Source organism: Aphelocoma coerulescens, chromosome 3 (assembly GCF_041296385.1).
Source record: "Aphelocoma coerulescens isolate FSJ_1873_10779 chromosome 3, UR_Acoe_1.0, whole genome shotgun sequence".
NCBI lineage: Eukaryota > Metazoa > Chordata > Aves > Passeriformes > Corvidae > Aphelocoma > Aphelocoma coerulescens.
The window spans coordinates 44,587,209-44,612,844 of record NC_091016.1 but is presented as its reverse complement, the minus strand read 5'-3'; the positions used below and the strand labels follow the sequence as shown (position 1 = coordinate 44,612,844).

At 36.7% G+C, this 25,636-nt stretch overlaps 1 protein-coding gene across 5 annotated transcripts in view; it reads right to left on the bottom strand.

Annotated features, from left to right (window-relative positions):
• BIRC6 (baculoviral IAP repeat containing 6) overlaps positions 1 to 25,636 on the bottom strand; it is a 179,454-nt gene that overhangs the window by 128,253 nt on the left and 25,565 nt on the right. For all 5 annotated transcript variants that reach the window (XM_069010018.1, XM_069010020.1, XM_069010022.1 and 2 more), the window contains exons 10-20: positions 23,586 to 24,980; positions 15,591 to 15,740; positions 12,069 to 12,294; positions 7,610 to 7,770; positions 4,672 to 4,803; positions 3,343 to 3,474; positions 2,912 to 3,090; positions 2,203 to 2,333; positions 1,196 to 1,357; positions 958 to 1,089; positions 697 to 794 (exon numbers count right to left, since the gene is read on the bottom strand). In XM_069010018.1, coding sequence (XP_068866119.1) covers positions 697 to 794; positions 958 to 1,089; positions 1,196 to 1,357; positions 2,203 to 2,333; positions 2,912 to 3,090; positions 3,343 to 3,474; positions 4,672 to 4,803; positions 7,610 to 7,770; positions 12,069 to 12,294; positions 15,591 to 15,740; positions 23,586 to 24,980 — 2,898 coding nt within the window. The remainder of the gene's footprint in view (positions 1 to 696; positions 795 to 957; positions 1,090 to 1,195; positions 1,358 to 2,202; positions 2,334 to 2,911; positions 3,091 to 3,342; positions 3,475 to 4,671; positions 4,804 to 7,609; positions 7,771 to 12,068; positions 12,295 to 15,590; positions 15,741 to 23,585; positions 24,981 to 25,636) is intronic.

The window sequence follows — 25,636 nt, the reverse complement described above, 5'->3', positions numbered from 1 at the left end:
AATCTCAGCTTCCTCCTTCTCCTTCCCTCTCTGTACATTCCATACCCTCTGTAGCAGTGTGTTAATTGTTTTGACCTAGGTGGTAGTACAACAAGCCTTTTGGAATGCAAACTAATTTTTCTGCAAGACCCCTAGGTGATGCCAAGCTAGAAACAATTCAACAATGTCCTAGTGTGAAAAGCAGGCCTTGCCACCCAAAATATGAGCATGAAGTCATCTTCCCATTCCATCTGGCACTCCAGATGCTCCAACAAGGTGCTAAGAGACCATTACACTGCAATATAGATAAGGAAGGAATGTAATTTAGTTAAAATTTCCTTTTAGTGTAGAAGAATCAGAAGTGGATTGCTAGTTGGACATCATTTGGATAGTCAAGCTTCCTGACTATCTCCTAACTTTAAAAAAAAACAGACAACCCTGACTATAACTGATGTCAACAGAATCTGTTGCTGCTAAACACCTTTCAGAATTCTTACAAAACTTACTTAAGCTCTTCCAAAAATGTCAGACTTCATGCTCTGGTTTAATCAAGCTTATTTGCCTAAAATTCCACCAACTACAAATGTCTACTTCATGACCAGACCACTCCAAGGAGCATTTTGAACTAATTGAACAATTACCTCATTCTAATTCCACAAGAGTCCAACACAACAAATGTACCGTGTATTTTTATGACAACAAACACTGCATACATACCGCCCGTGGCAGCAGCAGGCAAAAGAGGCATATTGTCGAGTAAAGCTTTTAGCAGAACTGATCCAAACCCTTGCTGACTTGGGTCACACCTTCCATTGCTACAAAAAAACCAGACACAATGAAGTAAGAAGGATGAAATCTCTTACACAAGATGAAACAGTTACAAACACATATGTTCAATTTAGAATGCATGCAAATCCCCCAAATACATGTAAAACAGAAATAAACAAAAATAAATATATGCAAATCATTAGCACTAACCTGATGCACAGTGCAAGAAATCGTGCACATTTGTGAGCTATGCTCCGCCCAGCTTCAAAGAAGCAAACACGTATAACATCAGAGACACATTTACGTGTTTTAGAAAGCAAACTGTCATTTCCCTCCTTCGAGCTGTGGAAACAAGTTGCATACTTTAGAGAATTATATAAAACTGTTTTTTTAACCAAACTGATACTGAGAAATAGCCATGATAATTTGAACACAATTCCTCCCTTACCTGCCAGGGCCATTTGAATATACTCCAGCCAACCAACAAAGTGTGTCGAGTACAAGACTCTGAGCATGTTCTGTGGTCGGCCCATCCTCTGTCTTCTTGCAAAGAGTTGTGAGAAGCTTCTCATGGAACTCTGAAAACTGTAACATGGCACACCGTTGAACTCTAGGGAGGAGGGGAAGGAAAGAAAAGCCACAATTATCCAACATGGCCGTTCTCCCAATAGTGTCTCTCCAGCTTTGTATCCTGTCCTAGGAGCAGCATAAAAGACAATCCTAGATGAAAGGAAAAGCAGTACACAAGCATACACAGTACTTCCTGCGCACACATTCCCAAGCGTCCTATTTTCTGCTCACAGAACTTCCTACATTATGATATATCTTGTAAGCTTCTATGAAGTTTTTTCACCCCTATTAACTTGTCTAGCAACTTCTAAACCTAAACAAACTTTCACCATCTACATCACTCTTATCAACTTTGCACACACCTCTTTGCAGCCTCGATGACCTCTTTATGCCCATTACAGTCAGTGCCACCACTGCAGGGTGGCAGATGATAATACACTTTAAATACACTGTTACTTGCATCTAGGTCTGCAGCACCAAACCAGAGACTTCAACCACTTCTTTGTTAGCTAAATTTGACTCTAAACTTTTTGACAGATAATCTAATTTCTGCTGTAAGAAACAAGGCAATGAGGAAATAGAAAGGGAAGATGCTTCCTTTAAAAAATGTATCTGTTTTACCAAGAAAACTTATTTACATTTGCCTTTTGAAGTCAGGCAAAAAACCCCACTCGACATGTAATTTCATGCATGGTGTTATTTTACCACAACTTTCACAGCATAGTGCCCTCTAACTTGCAATTTACATGATTTTCCATATAAAATAAGCTTATGAAATGACAACTTGAAACAGTATCTTGACCTGAGCTATTTTGAGAACTAAGCTTTTTATAAGAAGTGTAACTAAAGCTAATATTCCTTCAGATCTAAAAAACAACTACTAACCTTTCCTTTGAAATTGAAGTTTTTTTAAATCTTCGAATTGTTACAGAGACTTCTTGAAGTAAGTCGCAGCCTCGCAGATTATCTGATTTTCTTGAAGAAGTAGTGGCTTCAATTTTGCTAGATGGCTTTTCCTTATATTTTCAGAAAAAATAACATTCATAAATCACATTGGTTCTGATTTATTCTTATACGTTGTTCAGTGAAATGCAAGCAGTTCACTAAAATCTCTCAGTTTGAGCATTGTACTAAAATTAACTTTTTTTATTGACTAAATTCTATAATATAGAACAATAAATTATTCATGTTCTGTAATCTATTATGCTCTAACTATTCTAATAATGTCCACAAGATGTACAGCATATCATCCCATCTTACAACTACAATGATCAAGAGTAAAATACACACACACACATCTTCATAGAAGGATAAGGCCTATCAACTACTGAAAATACTCAAGCAAACAGAAGTTTCAAAAACAAGTGTTCAGAATGTGAAAGCGGCAGAACAGACCTTTTCCACTAAATTTGCACAAAAGAAGCAATTTAGAAATGTTGAACTCTAATTCTTGAAGGTGTCAACACAGTGTCACCTCTTTAGAAGGTAGTCTTTTAATGGATCTTAATTCTGCTAGCAGCTGTTTCGTTTTCAGATGACAGGAATCACACCAAGTCTACAACTAACACATGAATTTTCCTTGGCTATTTATTACCTTGCCTGCTGCAACTTTTGCCAGCAATGAAGCAAGTGAATGGCCCTTGTTCGTTTGAGGTTTTAGAGGAGGTATTCTAACCACTGGTCTAATGCCACCATTGCAGATTTCTTCTGTTCCTCTGTCATTCACTGCTTTAACATGAATTAAAAATGAACGATACTTGCCACCAGCCATGCCTAAAAGTGGAGAAGAACAAGGGAGGGGGAAGAATTTGCACAGTTTAAACAGATTGCAAGTTGTAAACAGAACAGATCAACCACATAAATTACAGTACTCGATCACCAGTTTGAAAGAGCAACTCACTATGGTATTACACAGCAAAATTTGTCAATGTAAAAATAAATAACAAACCTATGTCTGACTACAGAAGTATGAGATGCACTTCAGTCACACACACTTCATGCGAATAGCATAATAAACGGGTTTACCTTTAACAAGCTTTGGACTTGTTAGTGTCAACATTCCAGCATGTCCTGATAGATCAAGTCCAGTAGCCAGCCATACTGGACCACAGAGTATATCTTCTTTGTGTTCCTCCAGAAATGGACACAATCTAAGACCTTACAAAAACATGAGTAATATGGATCTGAATTAGCCGTAAGTCACAAAATCTGATCATTTGCACGGATTAAAAATACACCATGTCAAACTCTGATCACTAAACACATGTAACTCTACATAAAAAATGACTTGAAGTTCACTTTTAGATATTTTCCAGTGAAATCAATTAAGGTAAATGGCATTTTTAAAACCATTTTCAGTCGCATTATATGGATAACACATATGTTGACTGGCTTACAAAAGCCACAAAATACACAGCTGATGAAATAAAGAACCAATATATATGAGTCACACCCTTACTGGGTCATTACTGAAGCAGGGCAATACTGTTTAAAACAGAACAAAATTAAAAATAAATTTAAAACAAAGACAGTTTTGTTTCTTCTATGGGATATACTAATTATTGAAATTATTATTCACTCATCTGCTGCTCCTTTCTCAGCATGAAACACCTCCTTTATCACCCTCTTGATCCTTCCCCTGATCCTTTCTAACCCCTCCTGTCTTGGAGTCATAGAATCATAGAATGGTTTGGGTTGGAAAGGACCTTTACAGTCATGCTCTAGATAAGCTGTGAAGTAAGACTGTCGAAAGGACTAAGCAAAAGAACCATAGCTCTAGAACTGAATCACTCCAACTGTCAAATTTTAGTCTGCAGCTCTCCTCACTCAGACCCACTCATTGCCTTTCACAGTCCAAGACATTTTGTGGAAGAGCGCTAGTTAACAAGAAAAGTTACAAAGACAGGCACAGTCCATGTGATGTGGCCTAGTTATGAATTCTTTATGTTCTGCTCCTTGCTTTCTTGGTTAACTGCAGCAATCTCTACAAAACCTGGGTATGCAAAGAAAAATTATATTAAAACTAGTCAAAGAAACAAAGTAAAATACTGCTGAAACAGGCTAGCAACCTCACTTAGAAAGGTGTCCTAGCAATCTACTTGATTTCTATTCAAATAAATATTCATCTGCTTATAAGCACCAAACCTCTCTAGTTTTGCGCGTTTTTGGTTTCTGTTAAACTTTCAACTCATACAGTAAACAGTGCAGTGAGAGAAATAACTTTGAATACAGCTGAAAAATCAGTCTATCTTAATGTCCGAGAAATTTTTGCAGGGGAATTCAAATTTATCATTAAAAGAAGAAAAAAGCAAGCTGCTATTTTAATTGAAGTACAACAAGATCAATAAAACTTACATTGTGGTTCCTCTACATCCATATACTGCATTTCCTCATTGAATTCCACCAGTCCTGGTTTTCCATTTCTCTCCACTTCAACGTTATGAGCTGGAGATAAAGGAAATGTGATCTGTCTATCTACTGCTGCTTCTGGAAATAAAAATATTAGCATGATTTCAAACACTGTTCAAGGCTCAGGAAAAACAAAAGTGGTAGTTTGCATAGCAAAATTATCAGCTTTCTGCCCACAGCAATATTTCTAATATAAACCCACAAACACACAAAGACATATTTTTCATATGGATTGAAGCTGCAGCAAATAGTTAAAAAATAGTATTTCCGCATGACCTGTAATGAGCCTGTTTTGCTTTAACACTGCCCAAATTCTTTTCCCCTAATAATCAACTACAGATTACTCCTAAGCAATTAAATTCCAGTACTTAAAGTTTGATAATTTAAAGTTAAAATAACTGGATTGCTCCTGCTGAACATCAAACATTATTTTGGTAATACTTAAATACAGCCCTTTTTCCAATTAAATGGATCACATGAATTATAGATGAAGAGGACATGCCAGCAAATTAACAAGAAGCATATACAGTGAATTAACGGCCAGACCAAAACCATTAGTTCCCAACCGGAAGAATTACGCCTCTGGCCTTCCCATTACTACACACTACATATTTAACTATTTCCAGGGCTCCTGTCATACAAAATAATGACTGAATAAACTCTGCCCTACACATCTTCCCTACATCTCATTATCTTAAAATTTCAGTTCCTTTCTCACCCCATGGAAGGAGAGAAAGGAGGGAGGGAAGTTAATTGAATTCCAGTCTGAGGTTTTTATACATTTCCAAGAGCCATCAAACTATCTTGAATATTACTTCTCCCTAGGATTGGGACATTTTGGTTAAGATCTATCACAGATATAAATTATCTAGCTTTGTCTTCCCTTATAATGAAATCATTAGTGTCCTATTATTTTATTCAATACTGCACAGAAAAAAGGCAAATGTCACTAAAGTCCTTTTCCAAAACTCAATAAATTGAAAAAGAGAAGGAAATAACTGCAATGCAGCTACACTTGGAGAAGATGTTGCTTAGCTGTGGATCTCCAATCCTACTCAGTAAAAAAGAAAAAACTTTGTCAAGGCTGCCTTGCAGGTGCTCTCACATTCCCCCAGCCCCTTCCATACTGCCTGATCCCCTATTCGATGCTTACTCTACCCTGCCTGTAACAGAAAAAAGCAAATTCCAGTACATTGCATGTAAGGAAATGAAATGTCATTTTCAGGAAGAGCTCTGTCATGTCTTCTGATCAGTATGCTGTGCTGGAAAGCATTCACAGAGAGCTCTGGCAATTTAGTTCACATCTAACTCAAATGTCTCCAAGGAATTACCAACTCATGGGACTGTTTGCTCAGAAGTGTTTAAAATTGAAGCATTAAGGAAAAGAGTTTAACTTTTCTTCTATTGTTTTGTTCCATAGGTGAAGATTTTCAGATTAATTCTGACATCCAGATCTGCAAATGGACTGAAATAATGCTGAAAACAAAGCAGGTTCCATTCAGGAGAGAAACATGGACAATCTGTTCTGGTTTTTTTTTGATAGAACATATTTCTTCTACATGTTAAAATTAAGGTTTTACATCAAGTACTAAAAAAATGAAGAAACTGAAAGAACACCTGTTGACTGCTGTCCTGCACTCACAGCTAGCACTTCTGTTAAATTTAAACCATCGTGATTCCTAAAAGAACAGGCTTTTCTCAAAGAATATGCTAGCGTATTTTGTTCTTGGGTAACAACCAGTTTACAGTATTTAAAGGAGCATCTCCAGCACACATTTTTTGCTGTTAAACACTGGGGGATGCTACAGAGTGAAGTTTTATGAAAGCATGTCAATGATCTTTAAAATGCCTATATTCCTTTTTGAAATTTACAGCTGTTACTCCTGTATAAGTGGGATGGTCTTACTTAGCAATTAGGAAAAAATAGGAAAAGCAGGGGGGAAAAGGGCTTTTATGATCATGCTTGCTGTTCTCCTCAACACATTTTATATCCAGCAACCAATTTAATATCTGACAGCAAGATTTCTCTGAAATAGTCAGTTCCCAGAAGCTTTTGAAACAGAGGTGGCCAGTTAAAGATAACCAATTAATGCCTCAATAAAAGGAGGTGCTGCATGTAATACCTTCCACTCCCAGCAGACAAGGCAGCAGGATATGAAACGAACACTCTCACCACAGGAAAATCCCAATAGAGGCACTTCCACATCAAAGAAATGACTTTTCAATTTATGCTACCCCCTCACAGGTTCCCTGGGAGCTAGTAAGATGCAGAGTCCAGTTAGGAGTCTTGCAAGGCAAGAGCATTCCTAACATTGGTCTACTCAGTCAAAGCGGCAAGGAACAAAAGGTGAAATTATACTGCAGCTTTCACATAGCTTAGTTAATGAGCCAAATGATGAGAGAATTCCCAAGGAAGCCAGGGATTTTCTTACTGCCATCAAGAAAAGCCTTGCTGTTTTCTCACTGGCAAATAATTTCCTTCTGTGACTTAGAATAATTTATTATAATTTTTTTTACTATGTCAAGAACTAAAAGAGCACCATTTGTTTAATCAATCTCTAGGATGATTTACAATTGACAACTTATTTTTAATGACTGTAGGATTCATGCAGTACAGAATTATAAATGAGTTCAGTCTTTTTGAGCTATGTACTTTCACTTGTGTAAATGTCAAGATTTTGGAACTGTTTACCCAGTTTGCCTCCGCAATTTACATTCAAGCATGATAAAGTGAAAAGAGCCCATGATACTAAGAAACAGAATAAAGCAGTAAAAGTGAAATACTTACACAATTACAAGCAATTTTTCTGATATACATCACAGAGAATAATGAGTTTGAGAAAAGAAATAATGTTCTGAAAGATATCTTAAGTTTTTTTCTTACCATTGACTTTTCCTAAGCCTGGAGCTTTATTTTTCAGTAAAGTCACTTGAATCTGAGGGATGTTTGTGATGTTTGAATTCAAAACAAATTTGAAATCCACATGTCCAACCATACAAGCTTTTGGTAAAACCAGTTCAAAGACATGCTCATCCCAGCTGTTGCTGTCAGGAAATAAAAGAAGACAATGACCCAGTGTCAGGAGAAAATTCAGATCATGCAGGCAGAATCACACAGTCCATTCTGCATCTATGCACACTGTCTTTAACAAGAAGAAAAACTTATTTTGTCTTAGTTGACATCTGCATGGATTTCTGAAGTAGAAGTCTTTCAAACTTTAAAGCTTTCAAGATAACCATATTAATTTTGTGAAGATGTTAAAAAGCCAGTTGATATGGCAGGGAGAAACAATGTTCAGATAAAAGCAGCAGTGGAAAGATTCCCTATTACCTTCATCGCAGTATGGTTTTCTTATTACTATAAATACCAGCTGCTTGTTTCCATGAAAAAAGGTATGAGAATAAAAAGCAAACACAACACTAAAAGAGGATCTATCGATTAGTGAAGTACAGGAAAGCATGATTGGAAGTACCTACCTTGTAATCTCTCTTAAGTTGCCCTTATCCATTGTTTAACACTTACCAATGTCACTTTCCAGTGGTACAAAATCAACATACAGGAGACTCAAAATACTATTTTGAAATTACTTTTAAAGCACGTTTGATAATTCATACAGGATGAAACGTGCTTCTTACCAGATGCACATTCAGAAGACTGTTCTGGGCAAAAGGGTGCAGCTTCCTTTTAGTAAGTCACATTTTAGTTTTGAAGACAAGTTTGGTTTTACACTGAAAGTGTAAACTTGAGACAAGTACCCCTCAATGATCCATTCCATAGTTTGATACACTAGGGTTTGCAAAAAATTGTTCAAACCAAAGAGCAATGAAAATAAAACTAATTATGTGTCAACTGTTCTGCTTGTACGCATTTTTTTAAATAATTGAACTTCTTGATCTCCTTTGGCAGTAAATTTTTTTTAAATGTTACTTTGATATACTTATTTAGTTGTATAACCGAGAACACTAAGAAACTGAGTATGCTGCTATAAATATTTTTGAAACATCTTTCTAACACCTAATTCACAAATAAGTATTTTAACTCCAATAGCATGCTACACACTGAGTATTGTGCAGAAAACCATTTTAAAATAGACTAAGAAATGATGCAAATGTATTTATTTCTTTACAGTAATATGCCTGAAGGCCAGATCTCCTTCAGGCACATATAATAGACTCAAAAGAGATTTCAGGTACAAGTAATGAAATGGCATGCCAGCTTTCCAGAGCAAGCAACACAGAAAAGCAGAGATTTTGGGAGGAACGATGGACAGAAGCGGAAGATGGACAGAAGAGAATTTGTGGTTATGATTCAAGAAGTAACAGCGAAGAATTTTCAGCTAACTGTACAAAGAACACAAGTAAATAAAATATAATGAAAATGTATCCCATTGCTCTGGGGAAAAAAACGCCCTAAACCTCTGTTAGCAACTGTAATACTAAATACTCAGAATCACTCATGCCTTTCCTCTAGCTTGGAGTACACATAATCCAGTGCCAAACAGAGAAAAGTTTGGGGGTGGTTTTTCATGTCATGCAAAGCATGGACTAAATAAGACACTCAAAGGAGCCAGACTTCTGAAAGACAAAGTAATATTCTGCTCATCCAGTTTTAGTTAAAGATCTGGTACAAACCCAGAAATGAATAATAAACCACTTTGTCTGCAGCAGTCTTTTATAGTCTGTGTGTTGCACACAATGCACACAGCCATAGTGAATTACAACTGTTACTTGTCTACCCCAGAAATCTATTTTTGACAGAATTGAGCAGCAGATGCTCAATAGGTATGGATGGAATAAAGAATCTCCATTAAGGTCTCATATTAACCCAGCAGTAAAGAGATTTTCTTATACCTCTGACAATAAACTTCACAATCTAGTTCTCTGATTAGCTAAGACTTCCCTTTCAAGATTTTTTTTTTAGTATCTCATAGGTTTAAGTACATCCTTTATTCATGTGTAAAGTTCCAAAGTAGCAAACAAATTACTTCCTTATTATTTTCTCAATATCTTAGCATATCTATCCTAAATATCACTTTTCTCTGACAATCTAATGCAAAGTCTTTTAGGAACTCTTCTACCTTTGAAACCCGTCTAAATCTATAGCATCTCTCTAAAGAAGAACATACATTCCATACTGTGCTCCAAATGACAATATAGCATCATTCTCAACTACAAGATATTTTCCAACACACTTATTCATTCCTTCTCTAGAACATCTCACCATCTGATCTTCCAATGCAACTGAACTTTGAACTGCAGAGACATTTACAGAGGTTAAACACTGGAAAGAACATTAGTATCTAGCTCTTCCTTCTTTCATATATTTTAAAATATGTCTCCATAAGATGAATACGTGCTACATAAATTTGAGAAAAAGCCAGGAAACTCAGATGTCACTGCTTTATCCATGCATATTAGGAATTCATGTATCTCTCTTTTAAAAGAATTAACCTCATTTAACATTTCAGTTAAATTACTGCTGAGGGTACAATACTGATATTTAGATAATTCACAAGGTAAACCAGATTCTGCTTTTCTGTTTTCTTTGTTGAACAGTCTTTTTAAAATAACAAACTAGGATTGCAATATAATGCCATTTTCTAAAATACAGTTACAGGATTATCTCTTTCTATTTGAGAAACAAAAGAATTACCATATCAAATTGCATTACTCATCCATCTAACACTGTAATCCCACATGGTGATAGGTATCAGTATGAGGTACTCAAAAGGAGATAAAAGGAACCTCATAGTAACGACCAAAAAAATAATCCAGAAATCAAAAAGTTTCTTCCCAGATAACTTTTAATTAAGAGCTAACATGGCTTTCAATCTTAAGATTCTACCCTAAGAACAAAGGGATTGTAATTTAATAATTTTCATCATGAGTCACATAGCAGCTGTCAAAGATTTCCAGTACTAAACCAAAACTTTTAACTTTTCCCCTTTACAACTGTGTTTTACTTAGCAGCAGGCATACTTCTTTTCCTCTAATGAAACTATATTCATAAGCTAATTTTCCACTTATCCCCTTACAATTAACTGCTATTACCTTCACTGCTTGCTTCCTTATAACTTCATATTGATAGCTCTATACTTTTCAACTGTTGCTGAACACACCTGGATAATCAACTGGAAGTTATTTTGCAAGGAACCACCTCCCTTCCCCTTGCTACATACAGAATATTTGACTTACACAAAGCAAAACCACAAGATAAAGAAAGGTTTTAAAGCCTACAATACATTGCAAGTTTTTAACCATAGCTTATGAACATTTATTTAAAGCAAGTTCAGCTCCTGTTATGTGTCAGTCCAGGAGATGCCTGCATCTATTATGTGTTTTCCCACCTGGAATGCTTCATTATCACTTGCTATCTTTCAGTTGCTTATAGGACATGCTTTTTTTGCCCCACACATGACCTCTAGCTCCCCTAGCACCCTCTGGCCATTTCCTTGTTTTCAATCTATGGCTATTCCGAGTCTATATGACAATCCAAATGTTACACATCAGTGGAACAGATGTGTAGCAGTCTGACCCAAAAGATCCTGTAGTGTCTTTATTCACATCCCTTAATAAACCAAAGAAACTTCTATTTACATTTTGTTTCTCCAAGCATTTTTCACAAAAAGCTGCACAAAGCTACTTCATGTAGGTTTTAAGCAATTCTTCAAGGAGACTGCAACACTGCTGTACTTGTATTTAGGAGCCCAGAGGAACTCCAAGTTCTCATGTCATGTGTAAAAAACTAAGTATTGCTATACACAGCATGTTGGTGAACTTCATTTCAATGAAAATACTGCCTAAACTTTAGTACTACTAGGGCTCTGGAGTGGCTTAAATGTCTCCTATATAAAGATTTAACTTGAAGAGACATAAATCCAGATTCTACCTTCGTATTTTGAAGTAAATTACAATACCATTTCATTTAAGACAATTGATTAGTCACACTGGCACCCACAGTTTGCATTTTCTGATTAAATAATGTGCTCAAAATGTGTGTATACCTAAGAAGGGTGAATCAGACTTTTATAGAAACTATCAAGAATATCTCTAATTCTGGAAAATGTGCTTGTCTAATTATGTAATGTAATAACCACATTTGGCAAATAAAATTCAAAACCTGACTTTTCAATTTGTTTCAAGGTCCACTAAAATGCCTCTGGCAATCTCATGAACACCTATAATGCAAACTACCAAATGAGGGTTATCGTCTTTGAAAACACACGTTCTTAAACTTGCACACTAGCTGAAAACAATTAAATTGCAAGAAATCTGTGGTTGTACAGCTACACAAACTAGTTAAGCAATGCACACGATTCCTTGTGCGCTGCTGCCCTACGTACCTGTCTGTCTGCAGCTTCCAAGTCCGAGTGTGCTGAGCTGCATCCCCGTGGTGCTGCTGGTGCAGATGCTGAGGGTGCCGCCTTTGCTGCTGCTCCTGCTGGACTTCCACCCAACAGGGAGGGACAGTGGCTGAAAACCGTGGTGTCAAGGTTTCAAAACGGGTCAGTTCCACCAGGGACGTCAGTGTTTCAAGGGAGAACGGTTGGTCCACCAAAAGATCAACTCCTGAATAATTACAGCACATGCATTCATCACTACATAGGTATTTTTTCTACAACATCCTTTTAAAAAGTTCGAAATATATCAGAACTGCTATAAGCAAAATGAACTGTAAGTCATATGGAGGTTTTTTAGTTAAAAAAAAAATAATAATAAACTCCCTCCCTCCAAAAAAGCAGCACCCTAAAAGAACAACAAAAACCAACCACAAAAACCCCAAACACAAGCAACCAAACATCCCAGCCTTGAAGCCAGTATCCTTTAAAGGCAGTTCACTTGGAATAAATTTTCTAAGTACTGAGATGTCTGAGCATACTGTCAGGGATTCAACAGAGGCATCAGGAATACGTAATTAGCCAGTAATTAGTAATTATATTAATTAGTAATTATACTTTGAAGATGCAAAGCTGATTAAACATTTTTTTAATATCCCTATTGACTCAGATAAAAAAAAGTTTTATATTTCACAAAAACAGACATACAGAATTACTATGCATTTTTATCACTGCTTAAAACATTACTTTGGCCCCTGATTATCAATAGAGACGTGTTTTAGGATGGATTACTACAATGCTGTGGAAGGTTCCCAATTTAGTTTAAAAGAGGGGTAAGTGAAAAACAAACATCCTTTATGTAAGGCTCTTAAAAGACACTGAGCTGAGACAATTATTTTGTCTTCTTGTCTTTATATTTAGGCCTTGTACCAAGGAAACAAGGATATTAATTGAAGTATTGAAAACTAAAATATCCCAGGAAGCCAAACACCTAAAGGAACCACAAAGAAACCAAAAATAATCAGATTTCCTCAGACATACAAAACCCCAAACCAATCAAAAAAACCCAAACCAAACCAGCACCAACCAAATAAAAAAACCTAAACCAAAACAAAAAAAACCCAACCAAGACCCAACCATCCAAACAAAAAACCCCAACCAACAAAACCTGAGGGAAAATAAAGTATGCACAATGTATATTTTCTAGTATTTTGAGCATTTTCTCTTAAAAATGCATTTTGAAAGAAAAGCCTTTACTTTTAAAGAAATCATGGTTTTTAAAAGGAGAAAGTTTGTTACCTGACTACTACTGTCACCACCCAGGGTGGGGAGATTATAATACACAAACACAAATACCACCCTCCCTGCGAAGCCTGAACCTAGAGAGCATCTTGAAAAGCAATCCAGGTCGAGCTTGAGGTGAGATACTTGGACAGGTAATAAATTCACTCTCATTGAAATGGTAATAATTTCTACTTTTCAGTCTAGGAGGCAGGAAAATGCCAAAGAAATTAGAAATGCTTTAGAAATTGAATTTCAATAATACAGCAAAGACCTCCACTTTTTTAACTGCCAAATGTGAACCTCATTAGCTGGATGACACTGCAATGAGAAGTGAGATCATTGCTCAAACTGAACAACAAGCCTATCTTTGATCAGACTGGATTTTTCTGCTTCATTCTCCTTCCTCCTCCAATGGAAACAAAGCCAAATTCAAAGTATTCAGAGCAACCACATACATGTAATCAACCTCTAAAACTGAAAAATGAAGGATTTAACTTTCCACTGCTGTCAGGTATACTTGGCTTCTTTTAAAAATTACGAGACTTTAAATTTATTCTAACAGAGTGTTATAACAAGATGAAGTTCTAACAGCAAACTTGAAAACAGGTTTTAAACCGGTCAGGAAGACTAATATTCTTTTTTAATTCACTTTGAAAAGAAGCATTATTTTACATTACTTCACCACAAAAAACCCTCTGCTCCTTAAAAGGAAACAGTAATCTAAGATTGCTATAAGGTTAACTTATTTTCTGTTAATGCCATAAAATTTAAAATGCATCCAAGTCGCAAATTGAGGCTAGAAAATTACATTCAAGAAATGCATTCTAGAATGCAAACAGTGCAGAAAAATAAACACACAAAGCCTACAATATAAAGTAATAATATATATGAGCAAAAGGTTCTGCTTGTTGCAGGAGTTCATTTCCCCAAACAGAAACCTTTCTCTTGAGCTGTGTCTCTGTCTAAAAAACATACTATGACAGAAGTGGAAGAAATGTTTTTTTCTGTTGTTTAATACATAAGACCAAAAGAGAAGCAACACTGATATTATAAATGCTGAGGGCAAAGGCTGATCACGATCCATTACTGAAGATGTTTGCACAGTCCTAACAATCATTCTCATATATGCTAAGAGTCCCGTGTTACTGACTTTAGTATCCTTAACCTGGATAGTTCAGACGAAGAGCTCTGTAACCACCATTTAGTTTCAACAATTCCCACTCTGACCCCTCATTTCAGCACTGGTTCCTTACAACCATTAAGCTTCTCTCAGAGCTTTTAGTGGCTCAGTTTGATGCCACAGAAAAACAGTACTCAGTTTATCTGATCATTACTTTGTAACTAACAGCTCTCTGGAAACCGCTACAGAACAACATCAAGTAACACCACGATGTCTGAATTATGACTACTTAAAGGAGGACATGCAGCTTGTGGACAATCTGAAGATACAGCTACTTTGAAGTCTATACATAAATAAATCAATTTCTTATTCCAGTAAGTCATATTCAAGCCTATACTAAAGGCTGGGTGGGAACGAGATGAAAAAAGGAAAATAATTCCCCTTTATAGTACTGGCAGAATTTAAACAGTAATGATCATCTACTTGACTCATCAGGATTGTCAGAGTTACCACTTGCTTGGAAGTCACTTAAATTTGCTGATAACCTACTATACAGGGAATGCATCCATTGAAACACATCTATGTCCTTGACATCTATATTCTTTTTTGCTTTATTTAGCAAAAGAAGGGTGAAGAAAGCCATAGACTTTCTTCCCCTCACATATGTAAATCAGTTTATTTTCTCGTGATTTTCAAACTTCAACAATGGCTTCTTTGGTGAAAAAGAGGAGGAGCAGGAGAAATTCAGTCCTCAAAGCAACCGCTGTAATGCTGCTTACAAATGAACTTATGATAAAAAGCATCTTTTCCTTCTTTTGACTGACTCCTGTGGAATAAAATCGGGGTCAGACAAATACAGTCTGCCACAGTTAAAATCACACGTAGAGACTGAAGCAAGTCAAAGTGGTTTGTTTTGGGTTTTTTTTTAAATCAGTAACTGCTGAAGTGTTATGCTTGTACACACCCAGTGACAGACAAACAGCAATTACAGAACTCTAACTTTGGGCAGCAAAAAAATTATAAAGCAGCAGGCTATTAAATAACTGAAAATCATGTTCATATGCAACTTTCAAAAATGATAGAAGTATTTTTACTCATGATACATGTACATGTGTGCAATTTACCTGTAATGCCTGGACTAGAAGGGTTGGATAAGGGCTTGGTGCCTTCTGATGACTGTTCTACACTTTTGGAAAGGGATCCATCTACAAGTATATCAGCTTCATCTATGTCATCACAGGTTCCTCCAATCTGAAGGAAATGAAGTTCTCCACCTAAAATCATCACAGACAACAAAAGAAGAAAGTTTAGACAGGCATACAGCTAAATTCAACTCACAAGACAGGCTTGCACTTGAACTGCTATGCAATTATGACAGTATTTATGCAGGACCTGAAACCAGTAAAATTGTACAGGAATACTTATTTTGCTTTACTACTACTATTTTTTTTTTAGGGCAAATGCAAAACAGAACTACAAAAATACTGCAGTTGCGAATGGCATCAAAGGTAAAAAATATTTGGGGGGATGGGTTTTAAAAGGCAATTAACAAAAGAAATCTCAATAGAAACTAAAAATCATAATCATTGTGACACTTCCCATAATCCAAATCACACTTATAACAGAAAACACTACATCATGTCAAGTGAAGGCCTACACTACCTCATCTGTACAGAGTGCATAAATTCCCTTTTAAAATTCAGTATCTCAAAATTGAAAATTAAACAAATTCCTCTGAATTCTCCTAACTAAGGAGCTCTCTCCATTATTTCATCAAACTTAGAATTAAAACACTGATCAGGTAAACAGACAAAAGAGCAAAGTCCAAAATTTTCAGTGGACACAGTGTATTGATGGAAGCTTAAAATCATTCAAGGAGGTTGCCCATTATTCACCACTACAGATACGCACAGATCATTTCATAGATCAGTATCATTTACAGAGACGTCATAGAACCAAAGACCGCTAAGATCATCAAGTCCAGCCATTAACCCAGCACTGCCAAGTCCACCACTAAACCGGGTCTCTAAACGCCACATCTGCACATCTTTTAAATACCTCCAGATATAGTGACTCCACTACTGCCCTGAGCAGCCTGTTCCAGTGTTTGGCAACCCTTTCTGTGAAAACATTTTTCCTAATATCAAATCTCCCCTGGAGCAACTTGAGGCCATTTCCTCTCATCCTGCCACTTGTTATTTCAGAGAAGAGGCCAACCCACACCTCATTACAATCTTCTTCTCTCAGGTGGTTGTCCAGAAGGATAAGGGTATCCCTGAGCCTCTTTTTCTCCAGACTAATTAACCCCAGCTCCCTCAGCCACTCCTCCTTTGACTTGGGCTCTGAGTCAATGAGAAGGAATGTTTAACTTTACATAAGGTGGTGGGGGGAGGGGGTGAGAAGAGCTGTTACCAGTTTCCCAAGTTACAAAAAGTCAAATCAGTATTCAGGATTCAAATCAGGATTCAAATCCAGAGGCCAATCCAAGCATAGGCCTTATGTGATTTTTCTGAAACATTATTAGACTGACCTTCGGCATCTGACTAACATGATGACAAACCCTGTTATGCAAAAGATCCAGGTAATTTGAAACAAACAAACTTGAGAATAAAAATGTAATAAAACTCCAAGATGAAACATATATGTTCGGCACTGTGAGGGGTGAAGAGAGTGAAACAGAGAGTGACAGAGAGGCACGGGGAGGCAGAGTGTGTGAGGCACAGAGAAAAGATCTGAGGAACAGAGAGAACTCGTACAGTTTGGGTTTTTTTGATATTTCACTAAAAAAGGCCTGACAACAAATGGCTTAACAAACTCACTCTTTAATGAAGACAGAGTAACAAGAGGACTATAATAGCTCAAATGAACAAAACAGTCAGAACAACTCTGTGGACAGGATCAATCAGGTCAGGGTAATGTTGTACAAAAGTTAGCGTTCCCACAATCTGAAGGGATGGGAGATTTTCTCATTATCTGTATTTATCTTTTTATTCTATCTTTTTAAAACAGCTATTTTATTAAGCCATTAAGCCATTTCTTGGTGGGTCTTTTCTAATTGAGATCCACTAAGAAGCCTGTACCTCCCCTCTCTCAGCCTCAACCCACACACCCTTGGTGTAGAACAGTACATCCCAAGGAGACCTCAGAAGTGGAGGTGGGAAAAAATAGTTCTAGCAAATAACACTTATGAGTTTCCTTGAAATTAAACAGCTCATAAATAAGCAATTTTCCTCAGACTTCAAAGAGAATTAGAGACACATTAGAAAACACAGACCTTGACAGCTTCATTTGGTAGTAAGTCAAACCTCACTTTATGACTTTGTTTACTGCTCAGGAGCAAAAATATCCTTACCAATTTTTCCATACAAGAGAAGAGTCACAATCCCTGAATCCCTGAGAGATTCCAGCACTTTTCCAAGAAAAAGTCTGTGCTAAACTTGAGATCTCACTTCCTCATTTTAAAAAGGTTCTGTAAAGAAGTTTACCATGAACTTCACTTGTACAGTATTAGCCTCTCCTTATGCACTTTTCCAAAATGCTGTAGATGGTTCTGCCTCTGTATCACAAAGGAGGCATTTCCTCTCACAGAGCATCCAAAGCTGACTTTCTCAGGATGCATGCTTCATTATTTGTTTCAATGATACTGTAGTTCCAATAGTCAAGTGCAAGTGAAAAAAATCTGCGCAAAAGTAAATGCTTCATTTCTTTTTGGGTTACTACTACTGTTTGCAGCACTAGGCTCAAAGAGTGACTCGTCCAGTGCTTTCTAATTCTAGCCAGGGAGCAAACATCTCAAGTAGCAGTTTATCCAAAGGTTTCTGCGCTTGCATCACTTTGACAGAAGCAATAAATGCTTCTGTTGCACTACCAAGAAGATATGAAAGCTGACATTGACTTACTCAGTTATCACAAAAGACACAAATTGGAAACTAGCATCATTATACTTCCCTCAAAAAACAGGTAACACAATCAAAACATTGTTAATTTAAAACCTGCAATTTGCATGGATTCAAGAACCTGGTGGGCAATACAAACACAACATAGGAATAATAAATTCATTCAAATAAGTCACAGCCTTCCTTCTGGCAAAAAAGTTCCTGGTTCCAGGAAAGCAGTACTGGAACAAGCTACACAGCATGTCAGAGACTAAGGTCACTGCAGTCAAAGCCAATCTGGTGAGATGTTTCTGCATGATAGGAGGAGTTTGGGAAGAGTGACACCATTGTCATTAGCAAATCACAATACAATGACATAGTTGAAAATACCCAATTAGTTAAAAAGAATTAGAAAACAAAGCCATACCACAGTGAACGATGCATTAACCAATTCATAGTCCTCTCCTTCTCTTGTCACTGGTTAGCTCTAAACGTGCAAGTTCAGAACACTTGAAAAATGTCAAGCTATCCCAAAACCTCACTAACACACTACTTTTGGAGACACTCCCATTTACACCACTCTTGGAGATTTTAGTTATAAAATTTTGCCTCGACTTTGAAACAATAGAATGCAATTGAATAGAGACAAATGAAAGTTACTATGCCTAGAGAGAAATAATTAAAAGCCCTGTTACAGGATGAAACAAAATTAGCTAGACAGCAGTTTTATAGGAGAGGCTCTTGTGAGTCAGATGAGGAACCTCATTCAATCTCCTGCTCAAAAGTGCAAACATTCCACTATATATACACACACATGGTATGTACAGACTCCAGAGCTGCCTAAGGAATTCATCTGTAGGATTACTGGACCTGGTTTTGCATATCTCATCAAGAAACATGCGACTGACTTGATAGATCGTTTGGGAGGGGAAAGTAAAGGTTGCTTTGGTTTTTTTTTACTTTTATAAAATTTAAAAGGATTTGAGATATTCAGCTTGAGAAAATGAATGGTTGGAGAAGGACAGCACCTAAATAAACACTGTCTTTCCCTACTTTTGTTAAGAAAACTCTTTGCCATATTCATAATGAATAGTACAACAGATACCACCCCAGTGACAAAGATGATACAGGCTAAACACTAGTGAAAAAAATCATCAAAGACAGCATGCAGCAAGAGAAATTTCATGAGTAGACTCTTAAATCTCCACGTTGAAGGTGTTTGAAAATGGTGTACAGTACTCTGTTTTTGAGTGGGTAAGTGTAATTGACCCTGACTTGAAGATGAGCTCTTTGCATCACTTCCAACACTAATTCTGATGGGGAAAAAACTTGACCTCTCTCCAATCCTATTACACTCCATTGCTGAAAAAGGTAGAAAATTGAAAATACTAAATTGATTCCTGAATTTCAAATACACAGTACACAGGGCAGACAAAGCCTAATGACAAGGAAGAAGCAAATAAGATATCTAAACGAAATGAGGAAAAAGCTACAGAGTGTGATTAGTACAGTATTTAGAACTTAAGAGCAAGAAAATTGCTATAAATTAAAGGTACGAGATTTGGGGGAGTCAATTCTTAAATGTATCCAAGTGCCATCCAGTTCTGCCAGGCTTGCAGGTAAGAAATAGCAGCATAGGCAACTCACTGTGAACACACCAATATCCAGCTGTAAAAAAAATCCTTTTCCAACAAAAGGGAGGGACTAAAAAACTCTTGTTACAATGTAGAACCTGTAAAATGTTATAATGTAACACACTCAAAATTTCAGGTGAGCACAATCCAGCAATAAGAAACTATATCTGACCCTCTTAAACAAAAGATAATAGACTTCAAATATCAAAAGAACACCCTACAGCTATATACCTATTCAAAAACAGTACCTGCTGCCTAGAATAAAGAATTTTTTTTATTTTCTCACTGATTATTTAGAATATTACAAAAGCAGAGTTTAGGCTGTCATATTAATGACACAAGAGAAAACATCTGAACCCCCATATGAGAGCCGCCAAAGCACTGCTAAGAGGGATATTACATATAGTCTACCTTGGCCAAGGGGAAGAGAAGAAAGCAAAATACAAAGACATTGAAGTTCCCTATGTTTGCCTAACGGAACTGGAACCAAGAATATTACTTGCACGCTTTTCCCCAGAGGTCAAGCTCAGGAAATCCTTGCAGAAACAGGTAAGTACCTGAGGCTGACACCAAGAGGCAACATTCTCAAGTGTGACTCACAAAGATGGATGACGTCAAACGCAGGTCCTAAAACATCTTTCCAGAAAACCACTCCAGATCTGAAGCACCCATTCACACAGAGGTTTCTTTTTCAGTTATACCTTAGAGGCAGCTATGGAAAAATTTTTTATGCTCTGCCAATGAAAATAATACTTCAACAAGCAGGAGAAACAGAAGAAAAGGCTATTCTGCATTCAGAACTTTCAGATATTAAAATACCTCTTTGCCTGCTCTGACGTCCAAAACAAGTAAACAGGAAAGAATACACTGCTCATGCCTGAATATTTTCCAACATCATCCAAGCATTTCCAATGCATGTATGTTCCAAAACTTTCACAGAACATTTTCATTTTTGTCTTTGAACTACAAGCTCCTTTCTAGATGGAATAATGTTGAACACATCAGTGAATATAGTTATTCCACTTTCAGCATATCTTTCTAATGCTGTCAGACTGCAGGCACCATCCCACATGTGGCAGTAAACCTAGAGGAGCAAAGACCTCAAAGTGATTTGTGAAGAAGCCTGAGAAAATTGCACTTAAGAAAAAATAATAACAGGAAAAACCCTCATCTTCAGCCACCTCGCTAATAAAGAAATTCTACCCATTTAAACCAAAAGTTTAAAGGACGAATATGATTGAAGACAAGGAAAATTATGCAAAACCTATTCCATATATTAAGCTATTCAAACTTACAATAAGATGGAGGATTTAAAAAGTTATATTAATAGTTGAGGTCCTTGATTTGCTTTTTCTCTCGGTGTTCCTGAATTTTATGCCTTTTATACCTTATTTATAAACATTTCAGTTCAAGTCATTCTTTACCAAGTGTCATATTTTGGCATAAATGTTTTGACTCTGAGGCTTTGGACATACGTAGCATCAGATCCAGAAATCCAAACTTCTAATGGACATTGGCCCCTAAGTATTTATGACGGCTGCGGACTTAATTTTTATATATATATATATATATATTTATATATATATATATATAAAAAACAGTGACTGAAATGTTAAAAAAGGAATAAAAATTGAAAGCCTCTAAAGACATTTAAGCAATGAAAATAATGAACTCCAAAGTACATGTTCGAGCAGAAAATGGAAGTTCCAAATAGAGGTGTAGTGGGTATAAATGAAAGATAAGAATAATCAGTGGATTTTTTTTTTTTAAGTAAACAAAGTACTACATTCAAAAGAGGAACCTTGCAGGCTGGCTTGATACCTGTAGCATACTGGGCTACAGAAGAAAAAATACCCCAAAATCTTAGTCATCTTAAGGGCAGCACGAACAAAAGCAATCCAACAAAGCCATTTATAAACTACTAGATGTATATTATAATACTGAGAGAGATTTCCTGGGAAAGCAGAATGATGTGCTTATCCATTACAAACAGGATGGAAGTATTCCCAGTCAGTAACAGAGATGGTGGTTATCTAGGCAGAGACAAAGTACTCCTACACACAGAGAACAAATGCTTCCAACTCAAGAGACCTGTATATCTTACACTCTGTGCCCCAAAGAAGTTTACATGACACCAAAAGTACAAGAATATAATTACCATATGCACTAATATTGGATGGAAAAGTACCATGCATGATAACAACAAGGCCTTTAACTTTTACCATGAATCTTAAAACACAAGAAAGACAAAACAGATTTGATGCAAGAAAGAAATTAATAGTAATAAAAATCTGTAGAAAAAAAAAATTCTGTTTGGAGGTCTTTTCAATGAGATTGCAGTTTGATCAGCTAAGTATAAGGTAAAAAAATTATGACATGGATATGATATAAAAGTTTTCAAAGGCAAGTAACCTTTCAGTTACAGTTCCATTTTAACCAGGAAAAAGTGTGCATTATTAAATACAGTTGAAACAGTTTAATAGATATTTCTTCAAAAGCAGTCACCAAAAGAGAACAATTTAGCAAATAGGAATATTAACCTTGGGAACCTGCAAACATAAATAGTAGTTACTAACTTCCAATGTTTTCATTTATATTTAAAAAGCAAATCTAAAATGCCCACTTCTAGAAGTCTTGGTAGGTGAGTGACAAACATGGAATCTTTAAGAAAGCTGAGATGTTTACAATAAACTTGACTTTATCTGTTGGAAATAACAAGTAAATCTGATTTAACAGCTGCTCACAGCAGGAGTTTATAATTCGTGTGACACCACCATGAAAGCAAAAAAGGTACCAATTTCAATTCTTCCAGTAAAGAGGAAGCTCAACATGATATTGGTAGAAATCTATTTGAAATGTATGAACCATCCCATCAGCTTAGCTCCTCTGAGAGCCTAAGCATTTCCAGTGGAGCTGCAATCAACTGCAGGAGAACTAAATAAAACACCGGGGCATGGAGGAACGCAGCTGGATGACACCCAGAGCTGTTTCCAGGGCTCCAATGTGACACAAGGAAGTGGGGAGCTGTGTGGTGGTTTAGGGACTTCGACAAAGTAGTTGTTACCTGGACTTGAGTTACACTCTGCTCCTACTTGCCCCCTTCCCCAAAATGCCTTCATGTTCATTTGGAAAAAAAGACTTAAGAACCCTGCATGGATAGTCTGGCTCTAAAACTTAAGATAGTATGACCCCAATTGTAAAAAGCTGAAGCAGAACCAGCAGCATGCTACCTGAATGAAGATACACTTGAAAAAGTTATAAAAGCATTATCTTCTCTGCTCTCTTGAATATCATCAATTACAGGCAGGAGACATTTTTCTGAAATGTGATTTCTCTATCATAGAAATAATTACATACAAGAATTACTTCTATTTGTTTTGGACTTAAGAAATCTGTGCCTCTACAAGAATTAGACACACACAAGAATTACTGCCATTCTAGAGATTAAAATAGACATTTAAGGCAAGGAATTAACTTGAGTCCATGCTTCCTAGATCACTAAACTGTATGTAAATCCAGTGGAATTTGAAATTTAGATTCTAAATTCTGCAATATAATCCAAATACAGTAAAATCAGTAATTTAAAAAAAAAATTAAAGAAAAGTCTTACCTTTGGTGCACGCACATAATCTGTCTGTGCCCGAACAGTATATCACAGAGACAAACATATCTGGTTCCTCCGTGCCCTCTTTTTTAGGTGGCTCCACTTTGGCCAGAATTTCAAAATTCGAAAGATCTAATATTTTTACATATCCTCCCTGAGTAGTTATTACCAGGTGCCCAAGAGTAGAGATCTCAGATCTTCTCTCTCTCCCACTGCCATTTTTAGAAGTTAATTGTATTTCCTCTACAGGCTCCTCACAGTCGTCCTCTCGATTATCCAGTATATCTGGTGGGAGCAAAATCATTGAGGTAATTGTGTCTTGGGGGTCTTTGATATGCTGGATTTTTACTGGTTCCTCCTCTAGAGTAACTATTCTAGTGGCATAATTCATCTTATAAAGCACTAGGTATCCACCACTAACACTTCTCTGCTCAGGCTGAATTATTAAAGGAGTTGGTACATCTGCTGGTGACTCATGCTGGATTACATCAATACTCGTGCCATTTACTACAGCAAGACTTGATTCTAGTTCCCCCTTCCTTCTATTACATAGTGCCGAGTTTAATTTATTTAAATTATTCAAGGCCTCTACTTGATTTATTGCACTCAGGGATTCAACAGGACAAGTCCGCAGTCCTACTAAGAGATGAACTCCATCTGCACAAGGTGTGATTGAATCTACACACAGGTTCTCCTCCTCTGCAAACTTTGGCAGACGCAGGCACTGAACCAAAGTCCCAGGCTTGGGAACCATAGAGCTCCACTTGTCCGAGTCCGGAGATGTCAGATTGGCTGCAGCGTCCGCAAACTGCTGAATGTAAGTCACAGGGGGGTCCTGTAACAGCAACTGTTCCTGACTGTCCAGCTCCATTTCAATGATCTGTGGAACTGTGAAACCATCATCATGTATACTTTTACTCATAATATTGTTCATCTGTGAAAAGAGTTTTCCCGCTTTTTCATCAGACTCCTTAATGCTGTACAGCAGCAATACAGGCAAAGTCCTCCTTACTAGAGGGGAATTCAGTTCTGAATTAGTGCAGGATTCATTGTCAGTTGATCCCTGTTCCGAGACACTCTCACCTCGAGTCCTACTTAAGCCATCCAGTGATCTCTGAGAGTTACTGCTAACAGGAGAGGTAGCAGGTGATTTGTATGTTAATAGACCTCCAGCTAATAAACAAGGAAAGGGAATGTTGTGTTGTTCTAGATGTTTTTCCTTCATCTTTTCACTCTTACAGTTGGTCAAACAGGGATTTGCCCCAAGTTCCTCTAGATCTTTGACTGTGTCTTCCAGAACATTTGCAACAATTTCCCACTGAAGCTTTTCAGGTTGCTGAAGAACACTGAGAGCTGTTATATCAAGGCTGACTTCCATAGTTTCTTTTTGTGATGTATGCCCTTTAAAACAAAAAAGTTTAACATAATACAAATCCTCAAAAGACAAAACAGGAATCATACTGCATCTATTACTGTTTATTGGGAAAAAAGTATATTTTTCTACATCTCATGCTCTTTTTTCCCCCACTTGGTGATCCTTACTCAAAGATGTAAACTGGATTATAGAAAATAAACATGTAATCCTCCCTCCATCAAAATTTCCAACTCTAAGAAAATAATACAACACCATGCATAGCACTGTTTTGCTTCCATATGAAATCCTTATTCAGGAAGAAAAATACTTTGTCAAAGTGCATACCCTTAGGAAAACAATCAAGACACAGGAACTCTTTCTGGCAATCCCCTGAATTGAAAGCGTTTTGTACAGCTGTAATTTGTTCCTGTTCTAAGAAAGTTCTTTTATCTTGGTTTGTGTGTTTTATTGACAGCAAGATAAGCAATGCTTGTTGTCAAAAAAGACATTTATTAACCAACAAAGTGCAGTTTTTCTTTTCTCCTGTATGCAATCTCTCCCCCACAAAGAATGCCTTAAATACTGGCATTGCTTTCAAGGTAAATCCTTTTCCTTTTTTCTAATACATACCATATGAATATAGTATCATCGGTTTTGACAGCGGTTTTTTTAAAAACCTGAAAGAAGAATTTCCCCTTTCACC